This window comes from Denticeps clupeoides, chromosome 13, assembly GCF_900700375.1.
Source record: "Denticeps clupeoides chromosome 13, fDenClu1.1, whole genome shotgun sequence".
Lineage (NCBI taxonomy): Eukaryota > Metazoa > Chordata > Actinopteri > Clupeiformes > Denticipitidae > Denticeps > Denticeps clupeoides.
The window spans coordinates 4,177,111-4,202,270 of NC_041719.1; the positions used below are offsets into that span (position 1 = coordinate 4,177,111).

A 25,160-nucleotide genomic window follows, 5' to 3' on the forward strand; every position below is an offset into this window, starting at 1 on the left:
CCCCACTTCTTTTAACTAATCGGACCGATTAGCTTCAAATGCGCATTTCGACCCACGTCCAGAAACCCGACTCCGATCTCGTGACCTTTTTACGCGGAAAGCGCGTCCCCAACTTTTCGCTCCTTCTTTCTTTTCGCGGCCACCGACCCGCTGTCCGCGTAAACGAATTTTTCGAGAGGTTTTTGTGCCGGCGTAGGATGAAACCGAATACTTCCCTTTTCCTGGCTGCGCAGATTTCTCTCTGGCTCTGGACGGCCTTGAACGCGTTTCCACTGCGCACCCGGGCCGAATTCCTGAAGGCCCCACCCTGCGCGCAAAAAGCAACGTGTCTGGGGCTTCACTGTGTCATGCTCTTCTTTTTCTTCTTCTTTTTTAATAAAACAGGATTTGAAAGAAAGAAAGAAGCTCCGGCTGCCGATCTACGGTGACCCTTGACCTCAAGGTAAGACGAGATGTTGTCACTTCAGACTGTGGGTGGATTCTGCAAAACCAGTCCCCCAAATACAAAAAAATGAATAAAAAAAAAAAAAAAAAAATGCCGGGCCGCGACTCTGGGGTCTTTGGTGTGAGTGCTGCATGGCACCGGGTGAGGAACGGGTACCGTTGTTGGTAAATGCTTTTATAATATTGCGGCCATGGTCGTCCTGTTTGAATTAGACCGGGACGCTGTCCAGTGCATCGCAGACATTCTTCTCTGGGAAACTCAGGCAGGGGTTATGTAAGAGTTTGCGGGCGCCCCAAAAGTCCTCTTTATCCAACCGCGCTTCGACCATTTCAAAGTGTTTTGGGTTAAACTCGGTTTGTTAATTTCAGTTCATTAAGAGACGCTTCTTAGCTGTACGGTTGCGAAACGAGGCCTGCGTAAGGTCTGCCCGTTATGCAATTTCCGTTTATTGCTGTGCAAATTCCCATTGATTGGCTATTGGTTGTGATTCTTTTATAAAGACATAGAGTCGTCCTCAAGCCTCAGAGAGGAATGCTTTGGAATGCCACCCCCCGCCGTCCCGGTTAATGCGCACGACGGCCATTTCGGCTCCCAGTGACTCTCTTTCTCTGTGACACTGACGCGTCGTCCTCATTCATGGACGTGAAAAGGCTGCAGTTTACTTCCTGGCCCCGCTGCGTGAGGACCACGGGCCTCTTCCCGGCCTCCTACACGATTCGCAGCTCGATGGCTGCGGTCCAGTGCCGTCGCTTCTGCTGTACGCTTGTTTCGTCTGTACCTCACGTTCTCATTTACATTTACAGCATTTACCAGACGCCCTTATCCAGAGCGACTTACAATCAGTAGTTACAGGGACAGTCCCCCCCTGGAGACGCTCAGGGTTAAGTGTCTTGCTCAGAGACACGATGGTAGTAAGTGGGTTCTGAACCTGGGTCTTCTGGTTCATAGAGGAGTGTGTTACCCACTAGGCTACTAGCAGCCCTATACCACGTTCTCAATTCATCTTGTTGGAAAAAAAAATCTACTTTGAAAACGTTTTCAGACTGGATTCGTATTCTTCCATTCTTGCCAGTAGTTGAAGCTGGAGAATCCGGCCCATCGGTGGCCTGGCGGACCTTCTGCAGCTGCAGATGTCCTTCAGAATAATGTTCCGACCGGTGACGAGCTGCGGGTCCGCCGGGCCGGTGAAGGGACCTTTTAATTAAGCGCCGTTGCGCTGACGACGTTCTCGTGGGCGAGCTGATCGTGGCGATGCGACATGAGACGTTCACTAACTCTTCGCCCGCGGTTACGTTCGCATCTTCGGCGTTCCGCGAGCCTTGCGGATTAGAGCGTTGGTTCCCAGTGAACGGAACAGACAGTGAGTGGGCAGCGGGGGCGTATCTCGCCGCGACAGCAGTTTGCCTGGCCGTGGCAGGTGGCCGCGGCGCAGTCGAGCGTGTGTGGGAGCGCGGTGGAGGGGCCCGCCGCCGCCTCGAAGGACAGACGAGCTTCCCGTCTGCGCGGCCCCCTCGGGGACGGAGTGCTGGGCCCGCCATGCCGTACCGGCCCCCGTCTTCCTCTTCCCTGCGAGGCTGGAGCTCGGGGGGCCCGGCCTGGATCCGGCTGCAGGGCTCGGTCCGGCTGCGTCTGCGCAGGCCTCGCCGAGGCGCTCCGTGGAAGTGAGATTTTGGGAACGTTCTGCGCGTGGCACCGGGTGACTTGTATGGGTTGCCTCGGAAACGCTTGTCCTTGGGGACCCGTGTAATCTCCCCGTGATTTAAATGGCCCGCCGGCCTCGCGAGTGACCCGGTTAAAGGTACGGCTCCACCGTTTGTCATGGAATATTAACCCCCCCCCGCCCGGCCCCGTGCCGAGCGCACCTCCTGCGCCGAGGGCCGAACAGAGGCGCAGTCTCTCAGACCCGCTCGCACCCCTCCCTCCCTCCCTCCCTCCCTCCACCAGCCGGCACTGGCCCCGGCACCGAGGGGAGGCGCGCCGGGCCCCAACAGACGGGATGGAATTTGTACCATATGTACCAGGCATCCCAGGAATGCGCGGCACCGGGACCTGACCGACGGAGAGGGCCTGAGAAGGAAGGAACAGACCCGTCGAGCGTAACCGCGAGTCGGTCGTTCGGCACGAGCGCCGGCGAACGAAACGCGTGCGGCTTCAAAGTCCCGTTCCAGTTTTCTTCCCGCGCCCTGCGCTGCAGCGGAACCCGAGATAAAGTTTTTATTTCCACCTCCGAGATGCCAGGCACGGCCTTCCAGAAGGTTCTGCCGTGGAATGTAGGCTCAGGCCTTCTGTATAGCCGCCTCGGAACTAATGGGAACGCGGGGAGGGGGGGACCGGCGTCGCAGAAGTCATGTGCCGACTGACTCATCGGCATGGAAGGAACGCAAACGCGATTTTCCCCGTGCCGCGTTGCACCCTTAGATCCCTGGAACCTTTTAAAAAAAACGAGGCGGGAAACCACCAAATGTGGTGCGGTGCGACGTTGGGCCGAGTTGGGAAGTCTTCGTTATGCCGCAACGCCGAAAGTTGTGTAAAGGAGAATTTTGTTCAAATCTGGGCCAGATGTTGCCGATTGTTGAGAAGCAGAATTAAGAGCTTCTAAGAGGCGTAATCACCCGGCAGAGTTCGTAGGCTCCGCCCTAATTTGCACAAATGGGTCGCCGTTAATTCTTTACACGTTGCGCCAAGGCACGTACGTAAACAGTCCCACCTGGCGAAGGGATGCTGATTGGGGCGCGGCACGTTTCTACCTAGCGGCCTCCGGGGTTCCCCGTCCGACCGCGAGGACCGGCCGAGAGGTCCCCCACTCGGAGCCTGCGCCGGTCCCCTCGCGGTGCCGACGTTGGCGGGAGATTATAGGAATTCCTGACGTGGTTGTGCCGCTTCCGCGTTGCCTCACAGTCCTTTCCATTGTATAAGCCGGCTGGAATTTCCTCTCTCCGCTCCGATCTCGGGTTTTTTTTTTTTTTTTTTTTTTTTTTTTTTTGGTTGCGCGCTGGTTTGTTTAGCAAGTGGCCGGTAAGAATTCCTTTTCTCAATGGAGGGTGAAGTTCAGACTATAGACGACCCAGGCCAAGGAGTTGGGGGCGACCCGTACAGCAATCCTCCATTTACGGGGACCTTAATCCCAAACAAGTGATTAATTTGGAAGGCGGGGCCGCACATCCTCAAAATGCGTCGCACCTCACAAATGCGTTTGTACGTCTGAAATGTGGAAACGCCGCGTGGACAAGATGGCTCGTTTCTGTGCCAGCTTGTGCGTTTGGTGGACTCTGGTGGAGCACGAGGACGCCGACGCCGCCAAACGTTCACCCTCCTGCCGGCTCGTGCCGTTTTTTTTTTTTTTTTTTTTTGGCCACAAAACCCAAAAATGACGATCCGCCATTTAGCCCAACCAACCGCCTTTTGGGCTTTAGGCTCCAGGATGCAGGAAGTCTCCAAGATGCCTGCGGGGCCGGACGAGACTTCAGTTTACTCTTCCTGTTGACTTCCTGTTCCCACCCTGCTGCTAACCCGGTTGGTGGTTTACCAGGTAGCGTTTCCCAATTACAACTAGCTGGCCGCCAATTGGATCTTTATTAGTGGAGTTAGTGGAGCCTTTTTACCCTTTTACCCTTGGCCGCCTGCGTAAATTTGTAATGAAGGAAGCGCGGAGGCGTAGGTGGACGTGGGGACTCGATACATATGAATAATTCACTGTGGCCGTGTGACATGGCGACGAACGCGTAATGGAGCACAGCGCTCCATCTTTACCCGATGAGATCTCGCACATTTCCAGAGGGGGAAGAAAAAAAAACCCCACCACCAAGAGCGTTTAATTGATCCGCGCGGAATGCATCTCCGGATGCAGAGAACCCGCTCAAGATGTTCTTCTCCCGCTCCCTGTGCCAAACGCCGTTTCTGGGCTCTCCGAAGCGTCGAGCGGATTCTGAGCGGAATGCCAGTCCGTGCTTCTGACCTCAAGTTATTTAGAACTGCAAACGATGAGCGTTTCAGGCATTTTCACCACTGGGTGTGGTCGGCCCTCCCCCCTCCTTCCATCCCCGCTGGCTTGTTCTTCACGAGCTCCCTTGCTTTAGGGGGCAATTGAGACCAAACGCGATCTCTCCGGTGAAAAGTGGTTGTGGCTTGTTGGCAGGTTCCGATTGCCGTTTTAATACTCTAGTTTTGGAGCCGAAGCCTGCGCACCACGACGAGGCTAAAAATGTGGATTTTGACGCGCCCCTCCCCTCCGGCAGTCTCCTCACGTCTCCACTTCCTTTCATTTATTCATCTGGGAATTGAAGGGTGACTAGCCCATTGATCTGTGCCTGACTTTGATGGCAAATTATGATTGGGTTATTATGTACGGCTCTGTGGCGGTTGGGGCGTAGCTGGAGTGGATTGGGGGCACGATGTATTTATTTGGCCTGATAAGCCTGAGAACACCCACCCACACCACCCTTCTACAACCCCATAAAAGCAGCCGCGGCCTCGGGCCCCGCCCTCGTCATCGGGGATGTTTCGGCAGCCTGGAACAGCGCACGTGTTGCCACCCATCGCCCTCTGCCATTATGTCGTCTCCATGACGTTAGCAGGCTGCTGTTCCGGTGAGGGAGGGTGGGGGGGGGGTGCGATTACGCACCTTCTGGCGTCACCCAGGCAACCGCTCCGGTTTGAGATGATGTGGAGGGCCCTGGCCCGCTGATGAATGAATGGTGTCGTTCGGAGGCCGGGTCAGAGTTATTCATGCGGCCATAAGGGGCGGAGAGCTCGTGGAAGTCCAGATGTGGCCGTGTGCATGATGGGACAGTCTCTCTCTCTCTCTCTCTCTCTCACACACACATACTCAGTTACACTGCCTGACTGTAATTGTGCACAATAAATCATTCTGCAGGAACATAGCGTTCCACACACTGTGTTAACAGTGCTGCCAGTGAGTTCTCCTTCGCTTCCTTCCCCGCCCCCATGTCAGGGTAACCCACAGGGAGCCTGAGCCTAAGGTCCCTGGGGACAATTTGCAAGCCTTGATGAGTCGTCCCCCCCCCCCCCCCAGTCCCTTTGGGTCATTGCAGGATGACCTTTGTCCTTTGGGGTGTGCGGCTGTGGCTCCGTGTTGGAGGACTACAGGTGCGAGCCTGGTGGACGGGCCCACGAGCTCCCGCTGTCACTGCGTTCCTTCGCCTTCTCCCCGTTTGTAGCCTTCTGGACATAAAGGGATCTTATCTCCCCGCCGCAGAACAAAGGCTCATTCAGACTCTCGGGTGTCTGATATCCACACGCTTAAGACCAGGCAGAACGGCCCAAGGGGAGGGTTGGTCAATTTTGCCCGACTAATTTTGATGACTGCAAGTGAAATAAACGCAGCGCCCCTTTCCTGTCTTTCACTCGCGCTGCGGCAGCATCATTCCTTCGCGGATTAAGCGAGTGCGTTCGGTCGGGGGTGAAAAAAAAGGCAGGACCGGACTCCTCTGTCTCACGGTTGCGTCGTCCTGCCACTTTCCACCGCGGCGCGAGGTCGTCTGGTTCGCCGAGGCGCTGCTGAAGCCACGCTCGCCCAGGGCTCGTCCTTGAACCGCTTAAAAAAAAAAAAAAAAAAAAAAAAAAAAAAAAACCTTTACCACAGACCTGCTGGCTGCTCTGATCAATGTGCCTTTGAGGTGCTGACTGCTGTGGCACGGGGGGGGTTGAGGAAGTGACTGTACGCTGCCCGAGATTCCTACCGCGCTCAGCTGTGGGAACGTATTGTGTAGCTTTTTTTTTTTTTTTTGTGCGCCGTTCGTGAGATCTGAGACACTGCCTTTTTTTTTTTTTTTTTTCCCCAATATCTCTGAAACCGTTTGATGAATGTATAAGTACACGTAATTGAAATAATTACCAGTCATGGGGAGGTAATATTACCTCCCGTTTGTGATTTAAGACTAGTACAGTGTTCAATATTTCATCGTGGCTGTATCTTATTTCTAATGTGATAATAGAGATTTGCGTTTTACTGAAGCTTAATTCACGAGTTGTCTAGTGTAGTGATTTTGTACATTGTGGCTCATATGGCATCATGTAGTGAAGGAATGGCCCCAGTTGAAGTTGTTGGAAAGTCAGTAAATCCCAGGTGGAGTAGGTTGAATGTGAGCAGTCCAGCATCTGTTTTAAACAGGAAGCTGAGCATTCATAGCCATGGAGCTCAAAAAAAAAAAAAAAAAAAAAAAGCCCAACAGAAACTGTCAAGATGTTCCTGTGAGTGTTCGGTTAAAGGCTGGTGGTGGGCCGCAGGCTGGACTGGAGCTGGGGTGGGGGTGGCAGTGGGGCACGGAGCCCATCACTGCTCTGTTCTGCTCCACTCTCACTGATCTGGCAGCGTAAGAGCCTTTTCTCACCAGAAGGCCCGCAATGCTTCAGCCAGACTGAATTCGATGGTTAAATGCTACTGGAATCTCACTTCTCCGCACGCCTGAGTGGGAGGTGGTGGTGGAGGAGAAGAAAGAAATAAAGGAAGAAGAGAGAAAAAGGAAAGTGTAGAGGGGTGGGGTGGAGGAATGTCTCACAAATGCTATGTGCTGTAAATCCAATCAGGGCTCTGGGTCAGAGATAAGTACACACTGGCCTGGCTGAACTCGGCCTATGTAATTTTAGAATCTGGAAAGTTCACTCGGAAAACACTGGATTCTCTTTCCAGCTCGGCTGTACGGTCGTCTGTTATCTAGCTCTGGGACCGTGTGTGTTGCTGGTGGTGGTGTGCTGGAGATGTGGAGTAAATTGTTAGTAACCTTTTAGCGTAACCTCCACCTCCCTTTCTCTTTGTCTACAGGGCCAGTATGGACGTGGGCCCTCGCTGCCCTGCAAGTGGACCGGTTTGCCCCGAGGGGCTCACTGGCTGACCCACAGCAGTTCTTCACTGGCAAGCTTTATGTTTTTGTGTACCAGCTAAAGCTGCCAGCTGAAGAACTGTTGTGGTTGGCTCTTTCCCTCATAGCCAGTGGATGGAGAGCAACACCGAGCTCTGACTGCCTTCACCTCGTATAGATCCACCTCCTGTTCCAGACTGGCACCTCTGACTGACTGAGCAATTTGCTCATTTCGTTCAGGCATAAACAAAGGCTACTGGGCAGGACCTGTGCTGACTCAGCCACATTCCTGAGCTGGTGAGGTTCCCCCTGCCCGTATTTGGGTGCAGTGCTGGGTGAGAGGTGTGGCCTGCATTATGCTTTCATAGAGCAAAAACTGCGCCAGCTGCTTGCCAACATGTCACTCCGTGCATCTTCGTTCTCGCGCGTTCCCTCGGAATTTGGGCCAGACAATTGATTTGCGGCTCCTCTGACGCGACCAGAGGCAGAAATGCGGAGCTGGTGTTCAGCCTGAAGCATGGGACGAGTCTCTGCCCTCACTAGTTCAGCCAGCTCTGCCATCAGAGTTTTTCCTCTTTCTTTTCTTCCCCTGCTTGCTCATTGGCATGGCACCATTTAACCCCCATCCTTCTGACACACAGATCCTGGCCTTCAACAAGCAGTAAATCTCACTTCAAGGCTAGCGGCGGCGCTGAAAACAGGATATGAAAACGTGTCCCTTTTATAACCGCAGAACCAGGTGAAGGTAGAGAATGTTCTTGCCATTTTAGCAGAAGCGGATGCAGTAATCCAGAAACCAGAGGAGTTCGGGTCTCTCGTAAATGCCACCCTCCAGCAAGGGGTCGTCTTCTCCTTTAGGGACCACTGTGGTCCTCTAACGGATCACTGCCTGGGGCGGGACCTCCCAGGTCGTGGGCCAAGGCTGCTCACCTGAATTCCTACTTTCATTTCATTGGAGGGCTAAATGCCACGCGTTGCTTCTCTGAGCAACGTTCAATCTACGTTTATGTCAAGGAGGATCCTTGGAGCTACTTCAGGTTTTGCAAACTGTAAAACAAATTTAAGGCAAAGTATTTCATTTTTTAGGTTTTTGCTTTGAAAGACTTGTGCAGCTCTTTTACATTTAAGGCTAGTGACATTTGCAGGACTGACCAACTGGCACAAAGCAAAAGTTCACGTGATCCTGGAGACCGGAGTCTGCCAGCGGGATAAAGATGGGGACGGATCAGTCCCTGATCGCTCCTGAGTAGCAGGTCTGTCTTGAGCATCTTTGTGTGTGGTTTTTTTTTTGGAAATAAAAGCCCTGTGAATGTTGAATGAACACCAGTTTTTGTCTGTTAAATAAAACATCTCTGAGAAACAAAACTGTGGGTGTTTTAATTTTTACAAAAGGACCCTCTCCAGATCCAACCCCCACGTTGGACCATGCATGAGAACAGCCACCGCTTGGCAGTGACTCTTAACCTACGGTAGATCAATCGTCCGTAGCACATACGTACCCTCTGAAAAAGGGGTTGTTTCAACACGTTTCGGTAATGTTCATACTCGATGGGTCAGTGACCTTAAAAGGACGTTAGCAGACCGATGCTTCCCATCTTCCTTAAATCAGACAACCGATCCTGATGTTCCTCACATCTGCACTTTTCTTCCCTGGATGTCTGCATTTCCCCAGGATCTGCAGGCATTTGCTACACGCCCTGATCGGATACGCACTTCCTGTCTGCCCCCGAGATCCCTTTCTCCTCCCTTGTGTCAGGTTCCACTGTGAGCCCCGGGGAAAGGGCCGGTTGAAGCCCATCTGTTCCTCTTCACATGTTCTGACTGAGCCGAGAGGGCTCCGGCCCCGTACCAAGGGGTTTACAACCCGGCTAAATTCCCCCTGAACCTGCGGGAAAGCTTCTTAGCCCGATTAGCCCAGGCGCCCGGCTACTGGGGGGATCATTTTGAGTGCACCTGACGAAACAAGAGTGTTGCAATGCTGCTCCAACACCCGGCAATCTTTCTTGACCTCTACCCCGGGGGCAGATGCTACACCACGTATATCGTTTCTAGGCGAAAGGGCGATGGAACAGAACCGCTTTCAGCAGCTGTGCTCCTCTTACGGGCTTCTGCTCCACCAATACAGCAATTAGAGACTTTTAATAGCTGACTTAATGGTTTATTAAAAATCGGCAGCATACTTTCTGTGGCCGGTGCGTTTAACACTTTCCGTTTGACCTACATAACGTTTGCTGGCAGCCATTTTGTCTGAACTCAGGAGAGTGGAGGGCTGTGACTTTGTTTAAAGCATGCATACACACTCAATATTTAGGCCTAATGCATAGTGACACCAGGGCGGAACATGCGACTTGTTCAACGCTTATTGGAGGTTTCCTGTAAGTGGCACATTTTCCCCTGTAGTACGAGTAACAGAAATCTCTGTTTAGAATCTGGGATCTTGCGTGAGCCAGAACCCACCCTTCATCTGGGATACTGGGATATCTACGCGTTGTTCCATGCTGCACATTCACAGGCCCCCGTCGAGTTGGCTGTGACAGTCTGCTGGATTCATTAGGTGCTCCTGGAAAAGCCATATTAGGGAGTCGATGACTCAGAACATGTGTATACCCCGCGGTGACTAACGTCGGCGTCATCCAAGACTCATTACGCATAGAGCTGATCTGCTCCGGAGCTGCAAAAAGAACACGGGAAAACGGAACGATGAAGGGAACGTATAGCGGGGAGACTGTAATCTAGCGTTAGTGTACTCTCGCACTTAATCTTAGCGGTGACGTCAGGACAGGACCTGTCACCCAGACCGTTACGTCATTCTTTAGAAAGTCGGGCCAGGGCTAAATTCACAAGCCCCACAATCTCATTTAAGGGATGTGGTGCCTCAGCTAACCTCACCCTGCACATGACTTGCCTTATTTGCTCTAGGGGCAGTGGTGGCCTAGTCGGTACGGAAGCGGCCCCGTAATCGCAAGGTTGCCGGTTCGAATCCCGAGCCGCCAAGGTGCCGCTGAGCAAAGCACCGTCCCCACACACTGCTCCCCGGACGCCTGTCATGGCTGCCCACTGCTCACCAATTTCAATCAAACGGTGAGGACACCTCACCACCTTTCCAAACACGTGTCCCAGCCCAGTCACTAATACAGCGTGTTTTATCATCTCTTATTAGCTACGCAGAACCACAACACAACCACAACCAAATTATCAAGTATAATCCAGTATGCTATATACATACACTAGAGCTGTAAATCTTGGTTGGGTCGGGTCGGTAAGCAAACACGAACTTCCGGTCTATAGGAAGTCTATAGCAGCTTGGAAATTTGTTTTCGGTGATTGGTAAAAGTGTTTCACATGTTTCACCATCACCCTTGGTGAACAGTGGGCAGCCATGACAGGCACCCGGAGAGCAGTGCTTGGGGACCTTGGCAGCTCGGGATTCAAACCAGCAACCTTCTGATTACGGGGCCACTTCCTTAACCACTAGGCCACCACTGCCCCAAAACATTGAACATTGCAAGATCTCACAGGGCCATGGCTGTATGGAAATGGTGCATTTAAAACAGTGACTGCCATTTATTTAAATGGACGACAAATATATATTTTTTTGCAAATAAAACTTTGTAATTAATTGTTTTATTCTTTTAAAATGTGCATGCAAGTAGGAATTGGGAATCCTGGCTTGTCTTGGACACAGGCAGGGGGTGCTTCAGGTAAAAAGGTTGGGAACCACCTATTTAGATGGCACATCTTCTTTTTCTATATTTACTTATGAACTCATACTCCATACATTTAGACATACATTTCCATTTGGCATGTGGTTCGATCCAGGTCCTTCTTCCTGTCCCACAGAGAATGGCCTTTTCATGTGAGCATGGCGAAGTGGCATCTATCTACTAGGGTGACGAGACAGAGCTAATGCACAGCTATTGTTTAACGAAAGCAGAACCGCACAGCATGTACAGTGACCCTTTGTATTCTCTCCATGTCGCGTAGCCTCTCTCTCCCTCACACTCTTTGTCTCTCTGTCCACTTCTGTGTTTCAGAACGTGTCCTGAAGTAAACCCCGGGGCCCGCTCGCCGAGGTTCACTGCACTGCACTGGGTGCAAGGTTTTGGGCCGGACTCCCGCTGCCGGTTCTGCAGTGGGCTGGATGTCTGTGGGCCTCATGCAGGGCCACGTGAGCGGAGCCTGCCTTTGATTTAGCCCGGTCGGGCCTGGCCATGGGTCCCCACTGGGACGGGCGCTGCGTGCGTGCTCGCATACTTCAGGAAATTGTCAATAGCAGGTTTCTCTGCTCAGTCTTGCTGCACATGGAAATTGTTATGACAGACGATGGACGACTTTGCAGAAAATGCGCGGGGTCCCTTGCAGCTTAACCGACCCATTTCCGTCTGGGGCGTGGAGGATGAGTGCCCCTGGGAGACCGATGACTCTCCGAAGGGTCAACGAGTACGTCTGGGCGCGGCCGGCTCGTCAGAGTGAGGCTGCCTATTAGCCTACTGCTGTCTGCCTGGCTGTCACCATCTCGCTGAGATGTCACCTGCAGGTACGGCTGCCGAAAGCCGTAGTTCTCATAAACAGCTTTACAGGTAATGTGCAAGTAAACATAAAGAAATGTATTTAATTAGCAAATAAAAATCCAAATTTTGGCTGCTAGTGTTCCTTTCTTCATAACTTGCACGTGGAATCTGACCGCTGAATGTAGACTGTTTTTCTTCAAAGTTGTCCTGCCACCCATGGCTGTGGGGGTCACTGTGTGGGCATGTTTGCATGACCCATGACCTCCTCTTTTTTTCTTTGTGGTGTGGAACAAGATAAAACGGTGCAGCTCTGTCCTGCTGGTCCTGGGCTTGTGCAACTTTCCCCCATAAGATGGACACTATAATTTTTATGAAGCATAGGGCAGGAATATGTTCAATATGGTGGAAAATTATTGCAAATAATTGTGCAAGTGGTGGTAATATGATAACTATATATCATATGTAGGGTAATTGAGCCATCAAACTATACGTTCTAGTCCTGACAACGAAAAATACCAACCAAATTATTATTAGTTCAGGCTAATGACTAATAAATTATGCAGATTCCAATCCATAATCTTTTCTGTGAAAAGTGCTTGTGCAAGAGGAGATTTTGGCCTGTTCTCTTTTAAGAAGCCAGAAAACTTCCTGGAAGGTAGGGTTCCAGAACTGATATTGGACACCACTGTTGTGACGGCAGTGGGCGATGTGTGATCTGCAGTTCTTTTTGTTTATAGCACACTGTAAGATAATAGCCCACTGACTGAATGGTCTACCTTATGTATGACCTTTAATATCTAGCTGCTTACACAGTTGGTAATGGACTGTGTACACAAATGCTGAAAGAAAAGAGTGCTTCTTATCATCTTTATCAGCAAGAAGACACGAACTCATGTAGTTACCCGGACCCAAGCAAATGTGAATGCAACGTTCCGAAACTGTCACAAAGATGGTGTCACAATGGTGTCACAATCAGCTTCACGGAGAACTTGACTCACACGTAGAGCACCTGAAATTTTGTTCCTCCCTGGAGACCAGTGTGGTTAAAGGGCGTCCCGGGAAAGGATCTGATCTGTCAGCCATCCCAGAATATCCCGCTCTCCCACGGCGACGGAGCTAATAGAATTGCCAAAGCACACGTGTCTGTGGAAAGGTGGCTGTGTCAGCAGGGCCATGTGTGTGTGTGTGCGAGAGTGTGTACGTGTGTATGTGCCCTTTGTACTGCCTGCTATGTGCAGTGGTATGTAGCTAAAGGTCGAGAGGAGGCACATGGGGCTCACTCGGGGAGAACTCTGGCCATTTGTAGCTGCGGCAGTCAATGGGCAACACAGCAGCAACTCACCTTGCCCATAAGCAAGCAGGTTTTTCGTCCTCTTTTCCAAACGTACCCTGGTACCGACCAAAATAAGCTGCTCTTTTCTTGCAACACTGGCATGCTGAGTATGCGACAGTGCAGGTACAGACTTGGAAATGGGGACGGATAATTAGCATAATACAAACCGACTCGTAAATGAACTTGGCAGCTTTTCTCGTTTGTGCATTTAGGTGGCTAAAAGGATCAGGCATTCCATGAGATGACGCGTCATTCAGTCCGCCCCCTGTGAGCTCCTCAAGTCTTGCTAAGTACAGAATCACCTCCGAGCGCTTTGTGGGGCTGGAATGTCTCTGGGAACGTTCATGCCGATTCTCTGGCCATGTCTCTCCGAGGCGTGTCAGCAGGCCCAGGCAACGCTGGCTGGCGAACAGCCTGCTCCCACCTGAACCGCTTCTATTCGAGCTGCATCCTTCTGCTGGAGCTCAGCTCAGTTTCTAGAACATTCAAATCCATTTCGAGAATATAGTGTCGTTGTTTTTTTCAACTGAATTTATGACGAACCTCTTTGTCAATGAACCTTTTGGCGTGATGAAGACAAGACGTGATGTAAATGCGGGTCATGTGATGATAGCTATAACAAAATATATGTAATATTGTTTACAAGATAAAAAACTTTACTAAAACGTCTCTGCATTTTTGTTGACGAGAACGAGACGAGACATTATTTCCTCGCACCAGAAGCTCTTGTGTTGATTCGCATTATTATATTATGGTTTCTGTTTCCTGTTTCTCCCATCGGGTCAAACCAATGACATCACTTCCGCAATACGAAATTGTGGCATCAATTCAGGATACTTGTGAGGGATGAGCAGATGGCTGGGAGAAAATGACGATCTCGATCTTTGGACGCACTTTCTTTACAATGAACTGGAAAAGTGTCTGGAATGAATATAAAGTATTCTTGAGCCTGTAAGGTAACTATAATATATTAATAAAATAACCTTGTTTTAATTATGACGTGGGTTTGACTAAAAGAAAATGTTTTGTCTGTGCTACTAGATAATTGTCTCCAGTTCTCATTGACTAAAACTAGACTAAAATATTAATGGATAATGCTGACTAAAATATGACTAAAATGCTCAGACTTTTGGTCGACTGAAACCTGAATAGACTGCAATGAGTATGGACATGACTAAGACTAATAAAGACTAAAATGGCTGCTTGAGGCAAGGACTAGAATGGAACAATTAGAAGATTTTTTTTTTAATTAAAACAGGGCGATAAAAAACAACTATACTAAAATTCTATGCATTGAGCCCTAAAATCTTTTCTAATGCTAAGGGCTTTGATGGGCCCAACTTGGGACCTATGCTTGAATTTGAGTGCACCTCAGCAACACACACTGAAATAAAGTCCCAGGCAGATCATTAGGAAACTCATCATAGGTGTGGAATCTGACCCTCGATGTAAAGGGGGAGAGAGCCAGTCCAGACACTGCAAGTCGGATTAATGGGGAGGTGGAGGAGCAAGTTGAGAGTGGGTCTCGCGATCGCACACAACTCCCTCACAGCATATCTGGGGATATGATTCACCCGTTGGCCCTCCAGACTACGTACCATCTGCGTAGGGGGGTGGTGCACAGACGCCTGTCAGCTGCCCATCACCTTCGATCGCACGTACAGGGCCTCCAACAATGTTCCTGGAGTGCTGGAGTAAAACTTCAGAGTCGTATAGTCGGAGTCGTGCTCCATCCCACACAGTCCCATCAGGTGCGTGAGATTAGGGTTTACATTTCAGACCACAGACGCTTCAAAAAAGGAAAATATATGTTCCAGACGTCGGGAGCGTAAAGCCCTACTGCAACACACCATGGCACCTTGCTCACACGGTGATATTTCAGTCATGCAGTAAATGACACAGAGTTATTCTGTTACGGGTGTTAATGTGATCATTAAACTGTGAGCACAGCAGCATCTGCTGGATTTGATATTCTGAATCTTTCAGCCTGGTGTTCCAGTACATCTTCACTGATTACGGTATGATAAGCATCCAGTAAGTTAAACCACGCTGCTGCTGTAAAGATGTGGGTCAGGAACAAGAGGCGTCCAGATCTGAACACGTAATCTTTCATCCAGGCCCTGAATAGCAGCCCTGGCACCTGCACCATACGTACACTGTCTTTACAGACACTAGCAGGCAGCCTCGTGATCAGGAAATCAGGCAGTCTACGATGGACTTGCCTTATTTTATCTGACAGGTTGTCACTTCTCCCCCTCGGTGCAGTCAGTGTGTATTATCAGTGGCGTGCCATTGTGTGTGTGTGTGTGTGTGTGTGTGAAAGAGAGAGAGTGTGAAGTGGGGAGGAGGGCTGTGGAAGTGGCAGATCCACTGGTGTGGTGCTACGTTGGAAATGCAGAGGTGGCATGTTTCTGTCACATTTGATCAGTGGTGGGTGAGGGGTCATGGCGTGTGTGTACGTTTGAACGCTTATACAACATTCTGTATACAGTGTCCAACATTTGGACATAAAAGGCCAATGTAAGAGTCTCTGGGCTGATGTGTTGTATTTGCTGAGGAAGGATAATGAGCGAAGCATATTCCCAAAAAAGACTGTATTTAAGAATTTAGAGTTTAAACTAGGGCCATTATGGCAGAAAATGTGTGCTGAATTTTGTAAAGACATTTATTTTTTGGTTTATATTTTAGTAGACTCTTTTACAATGTTTAATTTCACTGCCTCTAAAATCTGAAGGATGTGAATGTGTGTATGTTTGTTCTTTTTTACAGTCTTTTTCTTCTGTCAGAGAAGAAAAGGTAAATTTATACCTCTGTGAAAACTGACTCATTAGAGAGTCTTTTTTTTTGTTTCTAGGCATCAGTTTTGCCCAAGAAAAGGTCAACATTTACAACATTTTTCAACATGAAACAACCGAGTGGGTCTTTTTATCAAGGAAACAGAGCAGCCAAAGCACAAGAAGGACTGAACCATTCAGCCAAGATGAGGAGACCTTCTGTGTTTCACTAGTTTGTAAAATACGAATCAGATCAAAGCCTCCTGCCTGACTGACAGGAGCAGAAGTCGAAGAGGCTACGGGTCACAGCCCATTAATCCAATTTCCTACTGGAGATTAGCGCTAATGATACTAGGTCGCCAAGGGCCAGATTAACTTTACCGTTTTGTGCCCATTTGCACAAGACGGGAAAAATCTTGGTAAATGCATGCGGTGTTGTGAGTGGACGAGGCTTTATGTTGCCTCAGCAGCGGAGCCGCTTCCTTTCACTACCGGTTCAGTTCCCCTGCAGCAACACGTGGTTCACGTCACAGGACTGGGCTTCACACGTTGTCGGCCAGGTGGATGGACATCTACAGAGGGGCAAAAAAAGTTGTCCGACATAAAAAAGATGAGACAGGAAATCACACTGTATGTTTCTTAAAGAACTTATTTATCTAATGGTGCAGAAAATAAGTATTTGGTCAATTGCAAAATTTCACCTCAATGGTTTGTAATGTGGTTTGTAAAATAGTTTGTTTGTCTGCAATGACAGAGGTCAAACGTTTCCTGTAGGTCTTCACCAGGTTTGCAGGTATTTTCTTCCATGCAGATCTTCTGAAGATCTGTGATCATTTGGGGCTGTTGCTGGACAAGCCACTGGACTGGCTAGGCCACCCCAGAACCTTGTCATGCTTTTTAAGTAGCCACTCCTCCGTTGCCCGGGTGGTGTGTTTGGGATCACAGTCATGCTGGAAGATCCAGCCATGTTTTATTTTCAATGTTCTCACTGATGGAAGGATTATTTTCCTTTCCTTAATATGGATCAGTCATCCTGTACCCTTTAAGGAAAAGTAGCCTCATGCTACACAGTGGGTATGGTGTTCTTGGAATGCAACTCAGCATTCTTCCCCCTCCAAACACGACTTCTATTTTGGTCTCGTCTGACCACATGACCTTCTCCCAATCCTCCTCCAGATTATCCAGATGGTCTCTGGCAAACTTTAGACGGGTCTGGACATGTGCTGACCAGTTCCCCTCATGTAGTTCTGGGCTGTTTCCCCACCGTTCTCAAGATCATTGGTACCTCCCGAGGTGAGATCTTGCATGGAGCCCCAGGACGAGGGAGATTGTCAGTGATTGCATTTTCTAATAAATTCTCCAACAGAATTCTTCTCACCAATCTGCTTGAATATTGTAGATTGACTCATCCCAATCCGTTTTCTGGTGTACAATCTTTTGCCTGGTGTCCTGAGAGCTCTCTTGGCCATGGTGGAGCTTGGAGTCTGACTGTTTTGAAGGTGCGAGCAGGTGTCTTTTATACAGAGAACCACTTCAAACAGGTAACGAGTGAAGGATAGAAGAGCTTCTTAAAGAAGAAGTAACAAGTCTGTGAGGGCCAGAATTCTTGCTTGTTTGTAGGTGCTAGATACTTGTTTTCTGCACCATATACAAATATATTCTGTCTCTCGGTTGAAGTGTACCTATGATGAAAATCACAGACCTCTCATCTTTTTAAGTGGGACAACTTGCACAACCGGTGACTGCCGAGAACTTTTTTGCCCCACTGCAACCAGCTAAGTGACTCTCCGACCAGGCCGGTTAGAGCATAATCCAGTTTCCACTCTGCATGCGAAGCCGAGGCAGAGGGGCGTCCAGCTGAGCCCCACATGATGTGATGGTCCCCGCGGCTCAGGGGGGGGGACGGGACAAGCAGAAAGGCCAGAGAGAGAGAGAGACGCTCTTCCAGGAAGGGAGATCAGCCCTCCCCCCTCCCCCCACGCCCCCGTCCTCCTCCGGGCCCGCGCCTGTCTGCAAGCGCGTGGCGCTGTGCTGGGTCAGCGCGGCCTGTCACTCTCTGTCACACCACACACTCTTTCACTTAAATGCCACGGGGACACAATGCGACTCTCAGGGCACCCTCCCGTGTGTAAGTCAGTGGGTTGCTGCCATGAAGGGAGGGGGAAAAAAAATACAAAAAAATCACAGTTTAGTTGTCCCTCATCGGGCCGATTTAATTGGCCACTTCTCGGTAAATGGCTCAGGACGGGACCCCTGCCCCGGCGATTGTGCATGCATGCACACAAACGCCGAGACCTGGCGAGGGGACCGGGCACGTGGGAGGGATTGCCTACGCCATGGCCGACGGCCTTTACACGTGGAGCAGGTGCGCGGCAGCCCGGCGAAGAGAGCCACCCGGGCCGCGCCGGGCTCCCAAGGCACGCACAGTTCCGAGGGCCTTCGCTTTGTACACCCGGCGGGCGGGAGTCAGCTAGTCGCGTTCCACGAATCTCACTGGTTTCGAGTGCTTTGCATTGAAACGGCACAGTTTGCCGGACGCGGAATCCGCACGTTCTCGCTGTGTCGTCTCTACAAAAGGAGGAGAGGCGGTCTGGAAACGCTTACATGAAACGTGCCCGCGACTCCATGTGGCAGGAAACAGTGGCCGAACGTGTACCCATAGCAACGGATATTGAACACTGGCCCTTGGTTCTGCCCCGGCGCCACGATTTACAGGCGACGGTTTTCCGTAGCACAGTCTATCTTTCATTTCGGTCCATTGCCTGAACAGACTCCTCCCAGTCACAATTCAGCTCCATGAAATGGCACAAGGGATCTGCTGATCAAATCGAATTCATTTCTTTTCTAGGAAAATTAATCTTTGGTAACAGGAAACGTGGCGAGATGCATTGTGTGCAGTAGTAAGCGAGAAAGGAGAGCAAAGCGAAGCGAGGTGTGTAGATGTGACCCCTTATGGCCACACGATGGCGGCACAGGGCTGCACACAGGAGGCTGGCCTGAACCCAAGGACATACTGAACTGTTGCGCAATGGCGATGACCAAACGTTGTGAGGAATGCAAACAGGAGTCCAGTTTGAGAAAATTTCTCAGCACACGTGTCAGGTTCCAGAGAACATGCACATTCATAAATGTCACATTCGTCATTCTGCAGGGCTGGCTGTCGCATTTAAGCAGACATTTCAAATAGTCACCCCCTTCCCCTCCTTAATCCCAACAACAATCGTAAAAATGGCTGCCTGCTCTTCTCAGCGATCTGCGAACGATGGAGGCGGCGGATGGCTTCAGCGTCTTGGCTCCGCGCCGCACGCTCTTCAGCTGGCAGCCAGATGTGGGGTCACTGGGTTCGTCCGCCGGCCTCGCACGCCCGCTAACCCCGAGACCACCATGCCAGCTGCGGCTGACAGCGCAGGTTCTGAAAGCAGAAGGCCGGATTCACCTGGATCGCCTGCCAACGTGCCACTTTTACTGCTAACTTACCTTAGAGGTCCCCCATCATGAAAATGTCACTTTGTGAGATGATTTGACATTGATACGAGTTCCCCTAGCCTGTCTATGGTCCCGAAATGGCGATTGGTGCAAAGAGTGCTTTGGTCATTCTGCTTCACCGTTCAGAGAGCGGCAGATCAGACAACAGAATCTGGAATTTGTCCCCTTATGACGTCATCAGGGAAAAGGTTACCTCCCGTTTCTCAGGCTTTGTCCGCCCAGAGAATTTTTCACCTCTCCCTTAAAATGTTATCTCCACTGACCAGCGCGACTTGCAGTTGCTTAGATGTAAAAATGAGCACAAATGTATTTTTCTAGCGCCATCACACAAGACTCTGCAGTAAACTTAAATTAAAATGAGTGAATAAAAAGATTGTATTCATAGTTGGGGTCCTAGTGAACCGGAATTGATCTCTTCATCGATGGTAACTTGAAAGCAAGTTGTATGTCGCTCTGGATAAGGGCGTCTGCCAAATGCCGTAAATGTAAAATTAAATTAATCTTAAAATGAATACAATATCTGAATGAGACTTCAGATACAGTATTAGGGGACAGCGTAATTTATGTAAACATCTACAGCGCCCACGTTTACTGTACGTAAGGCCGCGTTGGTACCATTAAGAGTACCAATTGTCCTTTAAGAGTATTGTATTTTAAAAATAAATATTATATATCTATATGTCTGTCTCTCAGGTGAATTGTTTTATTCATTTCCTTCTGTAAGTAAACCGGGTTCAGTTCCCATCCTTTCTTAATAAAAGCAATAACTTTCTTCCAGTGGCTCTGTAATTTGACTCAGTTTTCCAAACGCATGTGATCGAGCGAGATCACAGGCCGGAACAAAGGGGCTTTAACCCAGTGTCCCGAATACAGACGTTTCTGGCAAGCTCCGGACTGCTCTGGCGGAGGCTGCTAATCGGCAAGAAGTGCTGAGCAGAGCCGTTCTGTGGATGAAAGGCCCCGGAGGGGAGGGGGCAGCGGCGCTAATCCCGTTATCCCTGTCTTCTTAATCCCAGGCGGCCCATGAGCCTTCTCACTCTGGCTGCTCACACCTGTTGAGCACGGCACCGCACACGCTCAGTCGACTTGGAGAAGATGGAGGATGCGATGTTGCTCGGGGTGGAGGGAATCAGAAAGACCATTTTGCATGGGGGTACCAATGCAGTGCCCAGGTTCTCTGCCGGGACGAAGGTAAGGAACCCCGGGGCCCATGCACAGCCTCGTCCAGGCTCATGAGCCCCCCTACGTTGATACAAAAACAGTTGCATAAATGAAAGGCAGGGTTCAATTGTTCTTCATATGCCATTTCCAGGTAACGTTTCACTTCCGCACTCAGCTCTGCGATGATGAACGCACCGTTATTGACGACAGTAAGAAAGTGGGGGTGCCGATGGAGATTGTGATTGGGAACATGTTCAAACTGGACGTGTGGGAGACGCTGCTGTCATCCATGCGTATTGGCGAGGTGGCGGAGTTCTGGTGTGATGTCACCGTGAGTGGTTTTCGTTTTTAATGTGTACTTGTGTGATTAAGCAGGATTCAAGACTCCCCATATTTGATCCCATATTTTAACCATCTGTGGTGACAGCTGGCAACACTTACCCTTTTGAATCTGTGCTGTGTTTACTATAGCTTATATATATATATATATATATATATATATATATATATATATATATATATATATATATATATATATATATATATATATATATATATATATATATATATATATATATATGTGTGTGTGTGTGTGTGTGTGTGTGTGTGTGTGTGTGTGTGTGTGTGTGTGTGTGTGTGTGTGTGTGTGTGTGTGTGTATATACATGTATATACATATATATATATATATATATACATATTTACATACACACACACACACTTATATATAAGTATTATATATATATATATGTATATATGTGTGTGTTTGTGTGTGTGTGTGTGTGTGTGTGTGTGTGTGTGTGTGTGTGTATATATATATATATATATATACATATATATGTACAATTTATCTTTGGAGGAGGGCTTTAATTAAGTTTTGCTGCTCTTAATGTCTAACATTACAGCACACTGGCCTATATCCCATAGTGGCTAAGAGCCTCCGTCGCATTGCAGAGGGCAAAGACCCGGTGGACTGGCACATTCACACCTGCGGCATGGCCAACATGTTTGCCTATCACAGCTTGGGATACGATGATTTGGACGAGCTGCAGAAGCAGCCGCAACCCCTCTACTTTGTGCTGGAGCTGCTGAAGGTGTGAGATCACAGTTGCAAACATACCATTGAATGGACGTGGGTCAACAGCTTTATCGATTTTCTATAACAATATCAGGACTAATTAATGTTCACATAAAGGCCCGTGATTTATGAGCAAGTGCAGAATTGCTTATGCAAATTTGAGACTGTTCTTTTTAATATATATTTATATGGATTTAATGAGGCCTGTTTAGCAGAAATTTATTCTATTCAGAATGACCACAGTTTGGAAAAACTGCCATTTGAAAAAAAATTCTATAGCTGTGTTTTTGAAATAGGAACATTTCTTGACAATTGTATATACAAATGAACATAAGTGGTACCGACATATATGTGTGCGTCATTCTTTATTCTTCATTCTTTCTAAATGTGTGCGTTAGGTCCAGCAGGGGAATGAATATAATCGTGAGTCGTGGGCTTTGAGCGATGAGGAGAGGCTGAAGGCCGTGCCGGTGCTGCATGGCCAGGGCAACAAACTGTTCAAACTGGCACGATACGAGGAAGCTTGCAACAAGTACAAGGAAGCCATCATCTGCATCAAAAATATTCAGACAAAGGTGAATGTGACAGAAAAAAAAGACAAACACACTAGAAAATGTTTACAATGATATTACATTTTTTTTACAAATTGTGTGTGTGTGTGTGTGTGTGCGTGCGTGCACTCAGGAAAAGGCGTGGGAAGCTCCCTGGCTGAAGCACGAGAAGATGGTTAACACTCTGACGCTGAACTACTGCCAGTGTCTCCTCCGCATGGACGAGTATTATGAGGTCATTGAGCACACAACTGACATCATCAACCAGCACCCAGGTCAGTGAGCCGCACAGTCGGTGACCCCACCCAAGGTGGTGGAGTATAGATACTAACCCCACTGTTCACGCCTGTTATCTGCAGGGGTAATGAAAGCGTACTTCTTGCGGGGCAAAGCGCACATGGAGGTGTGGAACGAGGCCGAGGCCAGGGCAGATCTACTCAAGGTTCTGGACCTGGACCCTGGAATGAGGAAGCCAGTAAATAAGGCTCTGGCTGTGCTGACAATGCGGATGGAGGAGAAGAAGGAGGAGGACAGGTTGATGTGCAAGGGCATGTTCAGGCAGCAGCAGCCTAAAGAGCGAGAAAAAGAGACAGAGGGGGAGGAGGATATAGAGCAGCCAGAAGTGAGCGAGTATCAGGAAGACCCAGAACAAGAAGAAAGCAAAGAACGGCCAGATGACACCAAGCAACACAAGGACACAGATGAGGAAAAAAAGACACAGCAGCAGCGTGACACAGAGGAACAGGAAGACACAGACGAGGAAAAAGAGGCAGAGCAGGAGGAAGAAACAGAGGAACAGGAAGACAGAGCTGAGGAAATAGGGACAGAGCAGCAGGAAAAAGAGGCGGAGCAGGAGGAAGAAACAGAGGAACAGGAAGACAGAGGTGAGGAAATAGAGACAGAGCAGCAGGAAAAAGAGGCGGAGCAGGAGGAAGAAACAGAGGAACAGGAAAACAGAGCTGAGGAAATAGGGACAGAGCAGCAGGAAAAAGAGGAGGAGCAGGAGGAAGAAACAGAGGAACAGGAAGACAGAGATGAGGAAATAGAGACAGAGCAGCAGGAAAAAGAGGCGGAGCAGGAGGAAGAAACAGAGCAACAGAAAGACAGAGATGAGGAAATAGAGACAGAGCAGCAGGAAAAAGAGGCGGAGCAGGAGGAAGAAACAGAGGAACAGAAAGACAGAGATGAGGAAAAAGAGACAGATCAGCAGGACGATAGAAGAATAAAAGAGACCGAGAATGAAGACACACTACAGTAGTAACAGGAAGACAGAAAGCATAAGAAAGACGTTGATGCACATGAATGAAACATGGCACTCCCGACAGATATGAATGTTGCCTCTTGATGTACAGTGTGTGTTAGAGCAAAATATGAAAGGTGTAGTTTTCAGGTTCAACAGAAGAAGATGGACAGATTGTTCTGCAATTTCTTTTCTGTAATTTTTTTCTGAAGATGTATGAAGATACATGTTGAAATAATCTTCAATACAGATTATTTATTTGCCACAATTACAGTTTATGTGTATTATTCACAATTTCAAATGTATTCTTAGTTCTACAATAAAAATAGACTGATATTCGTTTTTCCAGCATTTATCTTTTTTGAGCAGTAGTCCTACTGTTTTCCACCAGGCGGAGCTCACTGTACATGATTCTCCAACCTCACACAGACAAATTCTACCTTTTCATACTCCTGTGGCTTCATCCGTGAGGCTTAAAAAAGGTCAGGCAATCTAAAATTCAGGGGTAGGGTTATTAATTCTGATCGTTCAGATGCAATGGGGAAAAATGGACGGGAGCAAGAAAATGGCACTTCAATTAACAGGGCAATATGACCACTGTTTTTCTGCAACATGTTTTTTTTCTCATGGCTTTATGACCATGAGGGATTCGGCTACTAACTGCTAATTATCAAGCTTGATAAATTAGAGCCAAATGTTCCTGTTGTGCAGTATGCAGCCTGATGGAAAGCCGAAGAAAGACCCGACGAGACACACCCTATGACCTTATGACCTTATGAATTTCAGGGATCTGTAGAATTTTATATAATACTGCAGTTTTCTCAATTCTCTGCATTGTTCATTCATGTTTCATGTTAAATTGGTTAATGGATTCCCTGTAGAAATGGGACACCATTAAACATTGAAGTGCATTTTGTTTCTGTGCCTAACGGTTTCATACTTGTACTTTCTGCTGCTGTTATTACAGTGTGGCTTGCAACCCTAGACAGACAGAGAAAATTCTTACGCAGCAAGATCTGGGCTGGGCAATCCACAGCCAATTCTGTGAAAACAGGAATGTGCATTTTTGTTGTCTGGCTTAGTAGGTGTCTTTGACAGTCATGCGTGTGTACGGGCCGGGTGTAAAGTCTCTAAAAGCCTCGCGTGTGTCTGTGTCTGCGTGACTAATGCTCCCTGGCTGGGGAAACAGCTGACAGTGATGAGGTGGCCACAGACTGGGTCGATGTTATTACATCATAGGGAGCTTCCTGTCGTCCTGGGGGATTCCTTCCCTGGGTCGTGCTCTCGGAACGAAGCTTTCAGTGATGGTGTGGCAGAAACACTCTGGATTTACTCTGTCCTCTGGGCAGTGCGTACACTGCAGAGAACTATTATAATTACCCTGTGTGGTGCTGACACAGATTTTACCCCCGAACCCTAACCGATTTTAAATGGGTATCAGCAACGGCATTCTTTTCAAAATGGTGAACTTTAATGCATCAACCAAGTAGCTTTCACCATTAAAATTCGAATCTGTAAATCAGTAATAGATAGTACTGTATGCAGTAATGGTATATAATTACATATCAATATATTGAGTGGATGGTGATCTTAAATTTGCATTGGGAGGCCGTGAGTCAGCTGGACAGACAACTGGACGACCGTTCGTGCAGTTCGGTTGCAGCCCTGGTTCCACTGCAGCAGCAGTCGGGGCAGCTTTTACAGCAGCAGAGGAAATCCGCCCGGCAGTTTACAGCCCCGACGCCCCGCCGTTACTGGGCGAAG

At 48.8% G+C, this 25,160-nt stretch overlaps 1 protein-coding gene across 2 annotated transcripts; it reads left to right on the forward strand.

Moving 5' to 3' along the window:
- Window positions 1-384: 384 nt before the first annotated feature.
- Window positions 385-23,732, forward strand: aipl1 (aryl hydrocarbon receptor interacting protein-like 1). Of its 2 annotated transcripts, XM_029000572.1 has the most exons (8): window positions 385-442; window positions 11,298-11,843; window positions 20,384-20,558; window positions 20,680-20,859; window positions 21,433-21,621; window positions 22,004-22,180; window positions 22,290-22,431; window positions 22,516-23,732. In XM_029000572.1, exons 3-8 carry the CDS (start codon window positions 20,463-20,465, stop codon window positions 23,412-23,414), a joined length of 1,683 nt encoding a protein of 560 aa, XP_028856405.1. In that variant the 5' UTR covers window positions 385-442; window positions 11,298-11,843; window positions 20,384-20,462; the 3' UTR covers window positions 23,415-23,732. The 2 variants fall into 2 exon arrangements, with proteins under 2 accessions (XP_028856405.1, XP_028856406.1); XM_029000573.1 differs by lacking the exon at window positions 385-442 and having other exon boundaries at window positions 11,077-11,843.
- Window positions 23,733-25,160: the final 1,428 nt, after the last annotated feature.

Excerpts from the sequence above, each read along its gene's own strand:
- aipl1 (XM_029000572.1), top strand. The coding sequence starts at position 20,463 with ATGGAGGATGCGATGTTGCTCGGGGTGGAGGGAATCAGAAAGACCATT. Across the intron at positions 20,559-20,679 it reads GGTTCTCTGCCGGGACGAAG|GTAACGTTTCACTTCCGCAC; the intron begins GTAAGGAACCCC and ends TGCCATTTCCAG. Across the intron at positions 20,860-21,432 it reads AGTTCTGGTGTGATGTCACC|CACACTGGCCTATATCCCAT; the intron begins GTGAGTGGTTTT and ends CTAACATTACAG.